Below are 16,970 nucleotides of genomic sequence, written 5' to 3'. Positions count from 1 at the left end.
CCGGTGATCTATAACTGATTTTTCAAGGGGGAATTAAAGTAAATAGCATGTTTCATATGGGCCTCTGGAACAGTTTTTTACTTCCTTGCTATTACTCACAGTCATTAAAGAAGGGCAGTGATACTGCTACTTATACCTCTAAATGGAGGGATATGTGGCCCCCAGTTCCGACTTCTGCTGGGAGTGTGCCTGAGATCGCCCTTTGCTTTGTAGCTCCATGGCCCCATCAAACTAGAGTCACCCTGCACTACTAATTTCTACCAGTCAGTCACAGGGAGCGCTGGAGATCTGTGGGGTGGACGCATTACCTTAGGAGGCTTAAACTCCAAGCCAACCTCAGTGCTGTGTATGTAATACATATACTTTCTAAACACCAGATACAACCTTGCTATGTGGATCTGATATTTTCTTCACGCACAGCATTTCACAAAATCCTATAGGCAATCAGTCACAAAGCCAGCTGCCGTCTAACATCACGCACTGTGACCAAAATGGGAAAATGACACACCTTTGTCAACACAGCCACCTTTTAAAAATGCTTCTACCAGCTGTTCACAGATGGCTCCTCCAGCAGACTCTTCATAGCTACTCGGCTGCCACATGGGCCATGCCATACACATGAAGGCTCAGCCCACCCAGAGAGGACATCAAAAAGTGCTAAGGGATCTACGGTCATATGCGGGCACGCCATGAAAACAACCTAGGGAAACCACTCAAGCCTACTACAGGTATTCTTACAGGGGGACAGCTTCCAAAGGCAGCCAGCAGACGAGTAGCTGTTTCCCCACAATGGCCACAGCAGGTAGAGGCTTTTGGAGACATCCATGAAATAAAACCTTGCAAGCCCAGGCACCAGCCGTGTGCTCGGAACAAGGCCAGGAGTCAGTCCCTGGGGAACTGGGGAGGTCTGTAGGCAGGCCAGCAACCCTACCCCCTGCCCAGGTAATTGCAGTCAGACAGCATTTCTGCAGCCCAGCCCAGAGGCTGGAGAGATGCCCCCTGGCTGCAGCTCACACCAGCCACTCCCAGCTTCTCAGTCCCCATGGAGGCTGCCTAGGCTACGGAAGGGATGGAAGCTTGCAGCTGAAGACCTGGTATGAAACTAGTACTCTCAAACTCCATCATTAACATCCTTGTTGCTTTGCCTCCTCCCTGGTGGGGAACTGATCTTTCCTCTGAAGAGCACTGACCAGCAAGCCACCTCCATTTGCTCTGTCCCTGGCAAGAGATCATTGGACAGTAAGCCTAGGATCAGAGATAGAACTCCCAAGGCCCTTCTTCTAGCCAGACCTTGGCCCTTTCCACTGCCTTTTCACTCCTTTCCCTGGAGGGCAACTGATAGGACTTGCTAATAGCCAATTTGGAAATTTTACATCACAAAATCACAAGACTCCACCCACAATGGTTCCAAGTCCCCAAGCCCACTTTGGGTATATATCGACTTCAGTGCAATTTATCATTCAAATTAGTCTTTTTGCCACATTTAAGCTGGACTGTACCACCAACAAAAGTGACTTGGAGCTGGCAGCAGTCTTCATTTCAGTTAGGAGAGAGGCAGCTCCCTCCCTGCTTTAGAAAACCAAATTGTTTTGCCTCTAGCTACACAATTGCTCCTGAGGACTAGGGCATAATAAAGGATATTTTTAGGCCAGGCACGGTGGCTCAGGCCTGTAATCCTAGCACTTTGGGACACCTAGGTAGGTGGATCACTTGAGGTCAGGAGAGTTCGAGACCACCCTGGCCAACATCCCGTCTCTACTAACAATACAAAAAAAAAAAAAAAAAATTGGCCGGGCGCGGTGGCTCACGCCTGTAATCCCAGCACTTTGGGAGGCCGAGACGCGTAGATCACGAGGTCAGGAGATCGAGACCATCTCGGCTAACATGGTGAAACCCCGTTTCTACTAAAAATACAAAAAAATTAGCTGGGTGAGGTGGCGGGCGCCTGTAGTCCCAGCTACTCGGGAGGCTGAGGCAGGAGAATGGTGTGAACCTGGGAGGCGGAGCTTGCAGTGAGCTGAGATCGTGCTACTGCACTCCAGCCTGGGCAACAAAGCGGAGACTCCGTCTCAAAAAAAAAAAATTAGCTGGGTGAGGTAGTGTATGCCTATAATCATAACTTCTCGGGAGGCTGAGGTAGGAGGATTGCTTGAATCCAGGAGGTGGAGGTTGCAGTGAGCTGAGACTGCACCATTGCACACTCCAGCCTGGGTGACAGCAAGACTCAGCCTCAAAAAAAAGAAAAAAAAAGTTTTTAAATAATCTTTTCATTTCCCAAGAAACATGTTCTATTTACCACTTTCAATCCTCAGTTACATCTAACCTGCCTGTAAAACACAACGCCCTGGCATGGAGTCCACCTTTATAAAGCCTAAAAACATGCTTTACCATGAGTCTGCAACAAAAAACAACTAAAAGGTTTCTTCCCTTGTGAAACTCTGAAAAGATGTTTTGTTTCATTACAGAAAAAGCTCAAAAGAATTTGGGTCGGAGGACAAAGAAAAATATCAAATATAATTTTAAGCACAGTTTAAACATTCTGTTTTAAATATTTAATTTTTGTTTGTCAAAGCCAGTAAAAATACGGTGGAAAGAAACCAGGTCTGTGGTTCCCAAACACCTCCGGGGCAGTAGTTCCAATTTCACCTGGGGCACTTGTTCAAAAACAGATATCCAAGCCCCACACCCAGAGACTCTGACTTGGAAAATCCAGGGTGGGGCCTAGGAATCTCTAGTATTTTAAAGTACCCCAAATAATTTCAGGATAAAACTAAATGTAGAAAACAATTACTAAGTAAATAGGCATTTAAATGCTGGTGTTTAGTCCTAATCTAGTCTCGGTATAGTCCCAAGGGTCACAAGGGTACATTTCAGAGTCCTGCTTACCGGAGGCCCTGCCTTGGAGCTCACTGAGGTCTGAGGGAAGGCCCAGTATTTTTTCGAAGGGCATTCTAGGTAAATTTGGGAAACATTAGGGTGGGAAGATGCTCTTTACTTGAGGCAAACTGAGTTTTGGTCACAGCTTTACAAGAAGCTAAGTCTGTGATCCTCACAAAGACCCAGGCATCTCCTGTCCACAGTGGCACAAATCACTCCTAGGTTTTGTCGTAGCTGAAATAAACCCCGGTACAATTAAGGTGCATTAGAAGAAGGCAAGCTCTCCCAGCAAGAACACAACTGGGCAAAGGAAATCAGTGAGTACAGCAGCACATAACGCTTTATGATGAGCTTCGCTTTGGGTGGATGATTAAAAAAAGCTGGAATCAATACGATAAACAAAAGCTACTTAAATGTTACAGGCACTGTGATCGATGGCACCACTGACCTCATAGTTCTTCTGATCTACATTAGAAATATATAAATATATATACATAATATATATAGCAACTCTGATAAAAACCTGGAAAGAAAACAATTTAAAACTCTTTAAACCAAAACTTCTTGCTTTTACTTGAGTTAATTTAGCCATAAAGAAAATGATACAGATCTTAATTAAGAGGTTTGTAAAGTACTTAAGTTTGTCATTTTGTTGACATTTAAATGTAATTTCCTCTGAAAACTATTCTTAGGTATCAACTAACTAAACTGAACTGTTGGTTTAGATTATTGTACTACCAGATAAGATAAAATTTGAGATAATTTACTAGAGAGCAACCCAGTCATTTAGGAGTCTATGCTGTTTTAACACTTACCCCTGAGGCTGTAGGTTGTGTTGTGGGGGAAGTATTTTTGCTGCAATCATCTGAGTTAGAAGAGGTGGAAGTTGGAGTCATGGGAATGGAATTATTGCTATTACCTGCAACAGTCAAAATTAACCTTATAAATACACATATGCTCTACTGTTAAGGTTGGCAAATACTTTACAGTCAAATGTCATTTTAGTATATTTACCAGAGCAAGTCTTTGATTTATTTATGTTCTTAGGTTTTCGTTTCCTGGTTTGAATTCCCTCTTTCTTCATAGCAAGTGGTCTGGGCACCTAAAAAATTTTCACATAGGCCATAAATTTAATATTATATTGAAGAAAAATCAAAGACCCAACATTGGTACTAAAAGCCCCCATTTAAAAGAATTTGGCAGCCGGGTGCAGTGGCTCATGCCTGTAATCCCAGCACTTTCGGAGGCCGAAGCAGGCGGATCACCTGAGGTCAGGGGTTCAAAACTAGCCTGGCCAACATGGCGAAACCCTGTCTCTACTAAATATACAAAAATTAGCCAGGCACGGTGGCAGGCACCTATAATCCCAGCTACTTGGGAGGCTGAGGCAGGAGAATCACTTGAACCCAGGAGGTGGAGGTTGCAGTGAGCCGAGAGAGCACTACTGCATTCCAGCCTGGGCAATAAGAGTTAGACTCCATCTCAAAACAAGAAAAAGAAACAAGAAAAAAAAAGAACTTGGCATAAATTTCAATCCAATTTTTATACACACTCAAGAGATCCCAAGTGCACAAAGACTACACTTTCCTCATCAAATGCAGAGATTCCTTCAGAAAGAATGAGATGATTTGTCAAGGAGAATTTAATTCCTTCAACTTAACGTTTATTGTTGGAAATGAGTAGCTATTCACTGAATAAGAATTATTTCAAAGAGATCATGTATTTCCTTCCTCCTACAGATGCAAGGTTATTTTTCTATTTTTTAAGATTGAGGTGTTTATGCTTTGTGCAATCCTTTAAAATGAACTATGAAATATTTCAAACTGTAACTATTAAATGCATTATTCCTTTGCATAAATGTCTGATTACATTCAAAATTATTAAGATATATAGACCAGTGATTGTGCATTTTTGATTGATTTCCTTAATTGTGCAGTTTTAAAAATGGTTACTACCATATTACCCATTCTAAAATACACATTTTTCACACTTTCGCATTTTGAAAACTGGAATGTGTCTTAAATGAACGTTTGCAATAGTTCAATTGGTGGCATTTTTTGTCTCCTACTTGTGCATAAGATAATATTTCATATTATAATTAAAAGCACCTTCGATTCAATAAAGTAAATATATTCAGTATGTACACTGAATATATTAAACATATTCAGTAATAAATCATATGCATTCAAATTTTTCACTTGAGTATCTTTCATTTGCTGATTTTTTGTAACTGAAATCACATACAAACCAGACACTAAATGTATATATAAGTGAGCAGAATACATGGCATACCCCATGGAGTTTCATGTAGAGTCCACAAGCATTGCACACGGGTTCACCCTCGGCGTTTCTGCGCCATAAGGTGGTAGTTGTGGTGTGACAGTTGGCACAGGACAATCCAAGCCGCCGTGATGAAGGCTAGAAACAGTACAAGAACATAAGTGGAAAAACATAACACATATATATATATATGCTACATACATACATTAAGGTATTTTGTCCCTGTCATCAACAAGCATGTATCTATTTTATTATAAATGAAATGGTCCTTAAGAAAAAAAATTGCAGTGTACTTAGACTGACTTTTCTGGACCAAGAAATCTGAGGTCTGCATAGTGTGCTAGACCCTATAGATTTGATTTACTCCTCCAGCTACCCTATCTCCATGGATTCAAGAATACCAGGGAGCAGTCATATAGTTGGCCAACAACTTCATGCAAAGCTTTTACCAGCGTCCTAACAAGGAGAGTTTCACCCACGGTTTCTTCTCCAATTTAGAGTTTCCCAGATACTCCTGGTATCTTTTTTAGGGGAATTAAAAGATTTTCTAAAAGTTGGCCAAAACACACCGGAAGTAACAACACAGGTAGACATCAACATGAGAGTGCCCCACCTCCCTCCGGGCCCGCCCCCTACCGTGGACAGCAGTTGGCGGTGCACTATCACAGGTCTGAGATTTAAGTCATGAAATGCAATCACAAGCCACTTGCCAATGTGCTAAATGGCTCTGGGCAGTCTCCACTTCCCCTGAAAACTGGAGATCATCAGGTCTGTTTTTCAGATATATGTAAAGGAGTAAACCAGAAACTTTGAAAGGGCCTTTGAAAGTAGATTAATGGAAACTTTGAAAGTACATTAATGGAAATGGATTTCAGAAGAGGGGTAAATGTTTTGTAAAAAAAAAAAGAAATATCTTTGAGCACATTCCATAATTACCATCATGATTGCCTGCTGCCTGTATTTTTGTTTTATCTATTTTACAAAAGACACAAGCAAATTTTATGGCATCATCTTAATGCTGCCATTGTCTTAGATGCAGTGATACTAATATATTTGCCCTATCAGTATTACTCTCAACTTTTGTTCATACAAAGGGTTAATTGGTATTACCAGAAAAGGTAAAAGGCCACCTGTCTGCCACTGTCACTCCTATTTCCATGTTTTCTTTATGCCCACAACATCCTTAAAGGGAATTTATTATCTCTAGATTACTACATGTTAATTATAAAGGATGGGAGTTTAAGCTAATATAATTTCCTACCCAGAATGGCAAAATATAAAACTTGTTTTTAAGTTGCCAAGCTTAAATTTCCTTTTAAATGCTGTAAATTACTATAAAAATTGTGACACAGCTTCAGTTAAAAAAAAAAAAAAAAATGCATGCTTGCTTCCATAGTAAAATTGGAAGGATACAGAGAAGATTAGCATGGCCCCAGCACAAGAATGACACCCAAATTCGTGAAGCTTTCCATATTAAAAAAAAAAATTAGAGAAAGATTTGGGACCAAACCAAGTTGAAAATTACAAAATTTGCGAAGTTAAGAAAAATCAATTGTAAAGAATGAAGAAGAGAAATGTAAATTGAATATGTATCGAATATTCACAGATTACAGGACAGAGACTTCCAAAATTTTTGCTGGCAAATTTAAAAGATGAAATTAAAATTTGCGTTTATGATTCACATCCTGCTGCATTACTTAGCATCACTCTTTACAGATAAGTTATAAACACAAAGAGACACTGGCAAACGTTTTAGCACTACAACATTTCTAAGAAGTCAGCGCTAAGAATCAATTTGCCTTTAGTTGAAATGAGTATGGCTTGGCTCACAGGAGAGCTACCTGGGAAACTGCTTTGCTAAAATCACGACAACATATTAACAAAACTTTACACATCCAGGCTTTTCTTTTTTCTTTGTGGTTAAAAGAAAATAATTTTTTAGGAAAGGATTCCTTTTCCTTCATAAATGTGAAATCAGTAAACGAGGGACAGGAAGGTTCACTTTATAAACCAGTCATTTATGACAGTTTCCAGTGGAATTTGGAGCCAATGTGAAGCAAACTTGTTATCAGAATTTGCCATTATAACAAAGGACTTTATGACTGTCAACTGCAGATCATAAGTGAAGCCAGTCCTCATAAACATGTGAAATGCAGGTGAATGGGTTATAAAAGTTCCTTGTAACAAGTGATCTCAGTCATATTCCTCACTGACAAGGAATTCAAGTTACACCATAAATCTCTTACTTTGCAATGTATTGCAAGTTCAGATTCACAGTGATTGGTTCTATACTGCTGGCTAAACAAACTTGAGTTCAACATTCTGTTTCTGAGAACTAAGCCAGATCCATCAAAACCATAAATAAGAAGCCCACAAGGAGACCTCATTGATAGTGACACACCCTTCAATTGGTATCATTTATAACCCATTTACAAAGCATATTTGCTGACCTTGGTTATGGCCAAGACACCTGCTAAGCACAAAGAAAATTAATTGATTTAGAAATGCTAAAAACTGTTCTTTTTTTTTTTTTTTTCCTTCTAAGTTATTTTTACTGGTACATGCACAAAACAAATGGCACTATCTAAATATGTTACTAGATCAAATTTATAATGCAACTGGAACCTAAATGGCTACTCTTCCACCAAATTTTTGCTCAATCTCTAGAAAATGTTACCTTTGAGAGTTCAGTTAGTACTCAGCTCAATGTGCCTTTCCAGAAAAATAAATCAGTTTCATTGTTCATGTGTTGTCTATTATATGAAAACAAGGAACTTCTGTGGGATATTTTCCACTTACTACTTTTTCTTCTTTAGTATGATGCATTTAAGAAAAAATGAAGCCCACAGAGAGTCACACACTACAGTTAAAAGTTCTTTAAAGAAAATTTTAAGCTGTGGGAGGTTGTAACGAGTGTAAGGCATACACATTCATTAAATTAACCTCGGCCACTTTATTTTAAATGCATTAAAACAAAACCAACCATAAAACTAATTGCTTCTCTTTAAGGCGTCAGACTTATATTGTGATGCAATTTCACTCTAATCTATTTAACACAAACAACATGTGTAGCATTTGTTCCTGCTAATTAGAGTATAACAAATAAATTACTGGGATACTTAAGACGTCTGGCATCTAACTGTAACATATTTAGCTTTAAAGGGTTATTAGATTATGAGTACTTCGCTAAACAAATGTTAGCCTTACAATGGGGCTGGTGAAAGCTTTCCTTTATTTTCTCTAACCATTACAGCGGTAAATACTCTCTCCCGCTAAGAAGCACACATAACAATGACAATACAAGACTAATCCCTGAAATCAGGATTCCCTTTCTTTAAAACATGGTGGCCGGCCGGGCGCGGTGGCTCACGCCCGTAATCCCAGCACTTCGGGAGGCGGGCGGATCACCTGAAGTCGGGAGTTCGAGACCAGCCTGACCTACATGGAGAAACCCTGTCTCTACTAAAAATACAAAAAAATTAGCTGGGCGTGGTGGCGCATGCCTGTAATCCCAGCTACTCGGGAGGCTGAGGCAGGAGAATCGCTTGAACCGTGGAGGCGGAGGCTGCGGTGAGCCAAGATCACGCCATTGCACTCCAGCCTGGACAACAAGAGTGAAACTCCGTCTCAAAAATAAATAAATAGATAAAAAGTACAACGTGTGCGAATTGGTGAAAACGCTCAACTTAAGAACATACAAACCACACGTTTTCTCAAGTTCTACAAGGTTCTCTGATTTCGAAATAACAAAAGTTAGAGCAAATAAATTTTCATCAGGTTCAAGGGCAATCCAAGATATGGAATTTGGGGATACACCTGAGGATAAGAGGTAGAAGTGACCAAGAAGGTGGAAAGGACATGGAAAGGACAAAGTAAAAGGCACCCAAAAGAATATGGCTGTGAGGAGGCAAGAGGGTGGGTGGATTTCTGGCATATTCTATTCGGGGGGGTGGATGGTATAAGTGAGCATGGTTTTTCAAGGATAAAATCTAAACCATACCCAGTGAAAAAAGTCTTCCTTCGTCCAGCCTCGGTAGGTCTGTTTTTCCCCTCGGGTTACCATCACCAATTTTTTGCCTATCTTACCAGAATTATTACAGTGCTTTGGCAAGTACACCTAGAGATATATAGATTTTTTCTTTCTTTCTTTGCTTGAAACATGGTAACATTTTTCACCTTCCTTTTTTGTTTGTTTTTGGTTTTGTCATTTAGGAACGTCATTCCCTGCGCATAAATATGGGGAAAGGCTATCTTGGCTTCCCAGACAGCGGTTTCGGGGTAACCTCTGCTTGGGCGCCAGTGGGTGGGCGTTGGAACAGCCGGGACAGGATGGTACCGCTGGGTCCCCGCTCGGGTGGGACCGGGGCGGCCGCACCTGTCCCCGGGGAGGGGGACGCCGGAGGCAGCCAGAGCCAGGGCGGGGCGGGCAGAGCCAGGAGAGCCGGGGGCCCGGCCGCGAGCCAGGGGCAGGGCAGGTCACACTCACCACGCGCTTCTGCGGCTTGATGAGGGGCCGGCTGAGGCCGTTCATCTTGCTGTAGAGCCCGCAGGCGTTGCACAGGTAGTGGCCGGTGCCGTCCCGCCGCCACAGCGGCGTCTGGATGGAGCCGCAGTTCACGCACTCGCGGCTCTCGGACAGGTCCTCCAGCAGGTCTGCGGCGACAGCGGGGCGAGAGGGCGGGTGAGGCCGCGCCGGACCCGTCCCTCCCCGCGACACCCGGGGGACCCCGGCCCCCAGCCCCGGTGCCCGGCTTCCCTGCCCGCACCCTTCCCGGCTGCGCTTTTCTCCTTGGCCGCAAAGCCAGGAGCAGGGTTTTTATTTCGTCACTATCGATCCGCTGACCATTTGTCCAATACTTCTGCACACCCGGGGCGCCCCAGTAGAGACCCCGGGAAAGAGACAGTGCTGGAAGCAGAGGACGTCAGAGTCCGAGATGAGCGGTGGGGAGGAGGTCGGCTTGAGTCCCCTGACCCCTACTCTCAGGCTGTCCCGGAGCTTTTAAAGACTAAAATCCATCATCATTACAGTACGTCGTTGCCAAACCCGAGCAAGCCACACAGCAATACTGACCACTGAGCCCCGCTGCAACCCACAAATATCCGGGGACAGAGCGAGGCTGCCGCATTAACTTTTATCTCAAGTAATTTTTAAAAGTATTTTCTACATCTGCCACCTGTCCATATGTGCCTCTTCTCCAATTAAAGATACACAAGTGAAATTAAAAGTACTATTCTTAGGCACCTACGTTAGTTAGAAACTAGAAACGAGAAAATTACTCTCATCTTTTCAGGGGGAAAATGCACTAACATTAAGCACAGAGTTTATTTTCATGCCACGAAGATCAAATGCTAAAATCCCCTGATTTAGAAGTGGGTCCAACTGTTTCTATCCGCAAAATTTTTATAAAAGGTTGATACCTTACTGATTGAGAAAATTACCAAGACCTTCCCAGTGATCATTTTGAGTTATACAATCTATTTAAAATGTGTTTATTTTACCTAATTTTATTATTATTATTCTTTGGTTAGTTTTCAGAATTCACAATAACCTAAACCTGCTAATAAAACAAATCTTAATTAAGAGTAAATGTAACATTTATTACTTCTCAAGAAGGTTAAATATGGAAGAATAAATGTCTCTAAAAATGAGATAGGTACTTATAAGTATAGACCAAAAAAAAAAAACGTATAGACCACCATTTAGGTTCTTTAGATTATAGAAGGGTTAAATGTTCTAGTTTTGCATTATTGAAGAAGCATTTCTGAATCACTTTTTAAAGTAAATAAACATTACACTTTAGAGTTTTAGCTGAAGATTGTGTGCTAGTGAACCTTTTTGTTCTTTCTCATCCCCTTGCAGTTTATTGCTTGTGTCTACCATCAACTCTGGGGTAACGATATTTAAATATGACTTTAGCATAAAAACTCTTTAATTCCATTAATACTATTTACAAAACAAGTCTCCTTTGTCATTTCTTATTAAGTTTTAAAGAAACTAGCATCCTACACAGCCCTAGTTCAAAGTTGTCATGGGGATACCGCAACTCACAACAGATCACAAAGATTTATTCTTCTCCGCTCTAAAAGCCACTATTGACTATGGTAATCAGTAAAATACTCAGGACTTCAAGGACACTGAAGTTAAACAAGGTATTTGTCTTTGTTGTTGACTTTAAAATGTTACCTATCAGAGCCCCTCTGGACAGAGGAGTGGGGCATTCCCTGGAAAACCCAGTCCTCTGCCTGGGAACAATAAGAATCCCAATAGAAGACAGCATGAACTCCCCAGGTAGAACTATTTAGTCATCTGAAAACCCAAAGACAAAATTTAATTAAAAGTCCACTTTGAATAAATAATAAATACAATCTAGGAAGTTTGCTTATTTTTAGTTAAATAAAATCTCTCTCATTCCCTCCCAACCTCTTTCCCAAACCCACCAAGCAGCTATAATCCTCTAAATGACTAAAAAGGAAAAAAAAAAAAAATGCTGTCTGTATATCTGATTGCGCTGGAGGCTTGCTCACCAAGTTCCCCCTTTTCAACTCACCATTTCTCACCTAACATGGCTGTTTGGGGTGCCCTTGGGGAGTGACAGATTCAGAGCAGAAGGGCACCACCACCACCTGTCTTTCTGTGTGTGGCACCAAGACACAGGGACTCAAACACAGTTCTGCAGGAGCTTAGGAGGGTGTAGGACCCAGGAAATAAAGGGGTGTGAGAACTCTGAGATCACCCCAGAGTAAGCTCATCCCATCTACCCAGTCAGCAAGAGGTGTATAGCGTGGGTTTCCAGAAGCCTCCAGATTGTGCGGGTTGATCAAGTTCAGCACTCGGGTTTTAGCTCTGGTGTTTAAAGTGTCTGCCTCCAAAAACGGTTTGTTTTAAAAAAAAAAAAAAAAAAAAAAAAAAAATCTAAGAAACAGGAAACCTAGCTAGGAAGCTGGCCCCAGAGTACCTGTGAGGACAAGCAAAGTTAGGGTCACTCACTCCCCACCCTTCACCCCAATACTGGCTTGGTCCCAGTCGCTTCCTGATTTCCTAACAGACTCTATGCAAAAGCTGGGTGTTCCCAAATCCCTTCCCATTTTTTTAAACATAATTTTTTTTAAAAAATGCTTAAAAAATAACAAATCGTCTAGGTCTACAGAAAATTTCTCTGTGGTGTGCCCAGAAGATGAAAAAATTAGGGAAAGTATAGGCTAAATTTAAAACAAAAAGCAACATATTAACTTGCCCACAACTGCCCCATACTGCCTCTAAAGGGATTTCGCATACAGAACCAGTTACTGTAAACATCTAAAGACTCTCTCAGCCATATGAAATGCTGGAAGATTGGAGGAAAGGAACCTGGAGATCAAGCTAAGGTGTGTCAAGAAATAGGCAGAGTTGCAGGCGCTGGCTCAAGCTGCAGCTAGCCCTCACCCAACTCACACACCCTTGCACATTCCCTACAGAACTCCCCGACTGACAAAAGAAGCTTCACACCCAACCATTGCCTCCTTAGAGATTCCCAGTCTCTCCATCTCTGCTCCTGGGAGCCAAACATGGGTCCCTATGCAGCGGTAAGGAAGAGAGCCCTTGACTCTCAAGTTCCAAGCCAACAGTGCAAATCTCAACAGGGTCCCGATCCCATTCCACACACCGGAAATATGGTCTCCAGGGCCAGCTTTGCAGCAGAAGCAAAAAGAGGGAATTTCGCTGGGCGCGGTGGCTCACGCCTATAAGCCCATCACTTTGGGAGGCCGAGGTGGGTGGATCACCTGAAGTCAAGAGTTCAAAACCAGCCTGACCAATATGGCAAAAACTACTAAAAATACAAAAAGTAGGTGTGGCGGCACGTTCCTGTAATCCCAGCTACTCGAGAGGCTGAGGCAGGAGAATCACTTGAACCCAGGAGGTGGAGGTTACAGTGACCACTGCACTCCAGACTGGGTGATAGAGCAAAATTAAAAAGAGGGAATTTTGAGACCAAGTCTTGCAGCACTTGGAAGAAGACAGAAAGAACTTAGGTTATCAGGGAGCTGTTCAAATTTGTTCCTTCACTTTCAGACCACTTGCATTTCCAGGGTGTCTTTTGCAGACAAGGTTGGGAATGTCCCATTTTATCCTAAGGAATCCTGGCCCCTAGAAGGACTGACTTGCTGTCCCTAAAGGCAGCATCGAGGCTCCCACGAGAAGCACAGACCTGGGATACACAAGACACCGGGGTAGGACTGTTTGGATTAATGTGCCTTCCTCCACTCTGCCACCTCTGTGACTCAAGGGGCCTCCCCCACACCTCCCCTCTAACAAACAACAATAAAAAAAGGTGTTGTTTCCTTAGAAAGATTATCAAACAGGTGAAATATATAGTAAGAGAAGCCAGCTGAAAGCACCAAAGACGCAGAATGTTGCATCTGAGAAAAGCAGCCTAACAGGGCTCACACACTCCTGTGCTGGAGTAAACAAAACACTTTTCAAAACGAGGCATTTCCAGGTATTTTTGACAATAGCATTTTCACGGTTTACCCCCTAATGGCTCCCAGACACAGGAATTAAGAGTATGAGTCAAATTGGAAACTGAAAAACTGGTGGGCTAAACTTCGAAGGGAGAATAGGCGCCCCAGCTCCAGGATGCCTGAGTTGCAGCCTGGCCATGTGATCAGCAGTCCCAGACCAGGGCCCAGCTGATGCCAAGCAAAAGGGCCTATCCACCAGCTCTCCTTCAGCATAAAGTCACAAGTCTGACCACTCCAGGTGCCCTCTCATCTTTTCTTTCCCTCTCTCCCTTGTGGGAGAGAGACGCCAACCAGCTTCCCTAGGAACATCTAAGCTCTTCTGTTGTGCTTTTCTAAATACCCTTCTCTAGGAAAACACACACACACCCTTTGGAGAGTTAAACTGGGTGAGTCTGCAAGTGCTTGTATGTGTGTTTGGGGGTGGATCAAGTGTCCGCCACTCTCCCAGACTTACTCCCATCTTGGAATCTCTTCCACTCACCCAAAGTAGGGTCTGCGATGAGGCTCAAGCGCTCTTAGTTACCTCCCAGCCTCGTTTTTCCCCAGTAGCAGAGGCCATTCACTACTCATCAAGGCCCTGAGCTTCTCCAAGGCACAAAGGTACAGATGTGCATTTAGCCTCTTCCGTGGAAAGGAACGTGGCACAAGAGAATCGCCTCAGCGCTACCAGACTCTCCTCACCCAGCCATAGGCCTGCAAATCCTTCCTGGGACCAGGCCGACCTCCGTGCACCCGGACGAGAAAGTCCTGAAAACAGGGCCTCAAAGTCCTGAAAACAGAGTGGAGTAGCTGCTCCACGTCCCCCGTGCGCCCCAGCGCTTTGGACCCGCAACCTGACCCTGAGGCGCGACCCTTACCTGCACTGGGGCCCCGGGGCACCGGGAGCGGGGCTCCGGCGCGGCTCTGCAGGCTGTGCAGCACCGGGGTCTCGAAGGGTCCGGCAGGCCAGGCGGGCGTCAGTGGCGCCCCCACGTAGGGCGAGTAGGGGCTCGGATGATGGTGGTGGTGGTGGTGGTGGTGATGGTACGTCCCGTTCAGCGGCCGCGCCGCCGACAGCGAGCTGTACTGGGGCTCGCGGCCGCCCATGGCCGCCAGGCTGCTGCCGCCGCCGCTCACGCCTCCCGCGCCCCCACTACCCGCGGCCGCGTAGCCTCCCGGCTCCCGCGCGGCGCCGTTGGCCATGGGCGGGCTGGGCGAGTAAGGGAAGCGCGCCGAGACGTGCGCCGCTGCCGAGCCAGCGCCGCCAGGCCCCGCGGCCCCACTGCCAGCCGCTCCGCCTCCGCCGCCGTACGGGGGGCTGTCGGCCGAGGCCTGGGGCCAGCCGGGGTGCGCGCCCGCGCCGCCCGCGTGGTTGGCTGGCCCACTGCCCGACCCCTGCAGGTGGTACGGTAGGCCGGGCAGCATGGAACCCACGCGAGTGGTGGGCACGTAGACCGGGGAGCTGGCCGCCGCCGCGGCTGCTGCCGCCGCGGCCGCAGAGTGCACGAAGCCGCCGGGCGCACCATCGTAGGCGGCCGGACCCTGGCTGGAGAGAGCGGCGAGGGTCTGGTACATCTCCTCCGGCTGCTCGGGTGCGAAGGGGCTCAGCTTGGCGCCGCGGCTGGACCACAGCAGCTTGCTGGCGGTCGCGGCTTGGTCGAGGTCAGTGAACAGCAGCAGGTCCTCCCAACTCGACAGGTTGCCCCCGGGGCCCGCGACCCCAGGCGCCGAAGGTCCGTGGGGAACCCCGAAGGGATGCGAAGCGTATGAGCTGAGCAGCAGCGAGCGGGCCGGGGGTCCAGCCGCTGCCTCCGCGTCGAGCTGAGGCGTCCCGCAGTTGCTGGCGCCGCCGGGGCCCCGCTCTCCGCCCCGGGAGCAGGAGGAGGACGAGGAAGAGATGGGGGAAGGCGGCGTGGAGGGGTCCCGCGCTGGAAAGGCTCCGGAGTCGCTGGCGTCCGCACCCGCGGCCCCGAAGCGCTTCGGCAAGCACCAGCCGCCGTCAGTCAAGGCCATCCACGGTCCGGCGCCGCTGCAAGCTGACGTCTAGCTCCTGAGGCGAGGTGGGGGAGACGGGGATGGTAGGAGATAGACGAGTTACCAAGAGCGTAGGCTGCACACTACCTCGCCTCCACTCCTTTATTCTAGTTCAAATGGGATCCACCTCCAATGGGATCTTTGAGAACTCAAAGATCCCATTTGAGACTTCTCAAAGATCCCATTTCTGCCTGGGGCTGGGGATTAATAAGGGAGAGGGGAAAGGAGCCTGCGGAGTCGCCACAGGGCCCTGGAAGGACTGGGATACCAGCCCTCCCTCAAAGGCACCGCTCCGGTCCCCGCGTCCTCCCCGCCCACCCCCTCGGCCGCAACCTTTCTCGGTGCGTGCGCCAGGGATGAGGCTTTCCTTCCGCCCTAAAGTGTCTCCCCCGGGCTGATGACACACAAAAGAATTTAAGTAGCTGTGCGTGTTGGCACCGCAGCATCCCGCCTCTCTGCGGATGCCCCTCTCCCGAAATGCCTCGGGGTGAGGGTTCCCCACGGGAAAACCGTTCGCGTAAGGAAGGCAACCTGTCCCCGAAAACGAAACCGCCGCGTTCTCCTATACTGGCTCTCCCAGAGTTTCCCGGACTGCGCTGACCAGCCCGAACGCGAGCCCCAGAGAGAAATGCCATTCGGCCCAGGGAAAGTGGGACGCCAGGGCGGGGGCAGCAGTCCGGGTCCTTCCCAGCAGAGGCAGAGCAGGGAGCTCCCGGGGCGGGAATCGCCAGCCCCACCGGCGTCCCCGCGGCGCCGCACACCTTAGACACGGCCCGCGCCGGCAGCCACCAGCGTGCGCGCTCACGCCGGCCGGGCAGCCCGGCCCACCCCGCGGTCATCCCCAGCAGCAGAAAGGCCGGACCCTCCCGGAATCGGACGTAGCGGGGTGGAGCGGAGAGCAGAGAAAAGGAGGGGGAACGCAAGGGGCTGGGGGCGGGGGAGGGGGGCGTGAGACTGCCCCAGAGCCGAGGCGACCCCAAAGGGGAGAGCAGGAAGAATGACAGGGAGAATCGGAGGAGTGGGGGAGGGAGGCGAAATGCAGCCGGGCTGGCCTCCTCTAGGCTGCTCTTCCAAATCGCCTAGGCTCATCGGAGATTACCACACTAAAATTAATGCCCACACACAGACCTGGCTAGATAGCAAGAAAGAAGTTTCTCTGCCTGCCTAACTACCGGCTCCCGCCCCTTTGCGCCGAGATAACTCGGAGATAAGGCTGCGCGCAGATAAGCGCTTCGAGGAGAGGAAAAGAGACTAGAAGTTGGTCCGCGGTGTCCCGGGAGCCTGGGAGCCGCCTCAGCCCG

The 16,970-nt window shown here is 46.5% G+C and overlaps 1 protein-coding gene and 1 non-coding gene across 2 annotated transcripts in view; one reads left to right on the top strand and one right to left on the bottom strand.

Annotated features, from left to right (window-relative positions):
• Positions 1 to 16,970, bottom strand: part of GATA6 (GATA binding protein 6) — a 32,887-nt gene that overhangs the window by 15,517 nt on the left and 400 nt on the right. Inside the window, exons 2-6 of the mRNA XM_003914229.4 lie at positions 14,514 to 15,685; positions 9,644 to 9,810; positions 5,170 to 5,295; positions 3,892 to 3,979; positions 3,693 to 3,796 (exon numbers count right to left, since the gene is read on the bottom strand). Of these exons, the coding sequence (XP_003914278.1) occupies positions 3,693 to 3,796; positions 3,892 to 3,979; positions 5,170 to 5,295; positions 9,644 to 9,810; positions 14,514 to 15,648 (1,620 nt within the window). The 5' untranslated portion in view covers positions 15,649 to 15,685. The remainder of the gene's footprint in view (positions 1 to 3,692; positions 3,797 to 3,891; positions 3,980 to 5,169; positions 5,296 to 9,643; positions 9,811 to 14,513; positions 15,686 to 16,970) is intronic.
• On the top strand, positions 6,534 to 6,635 carry LOC116271586. The gene has a single exon (XR_004180199.1). It is a non-coding gene; the product is annotated as a U6 spliceosomal RNA (small nuclear RNA).

Source organism: Papio anubis, chromosome 19 (genome assembly GCF_008728515.1).
Source record: "Papio anubis isolate 15944 chromosome 19, Panubis1.0, whole genome shotgun sequence".
Classification (NCBI taxonomy): domain Eukaryota; kingdom Metazoa; phylum Chordata; class Mammalia; order Primates; family Cercopithecidae; genus Papio; species Papio anubis.
Note: the sequence above shows the minus strand (reverse complement) of the source record. Positions and strands in the feature narration are given on the sequence as shown.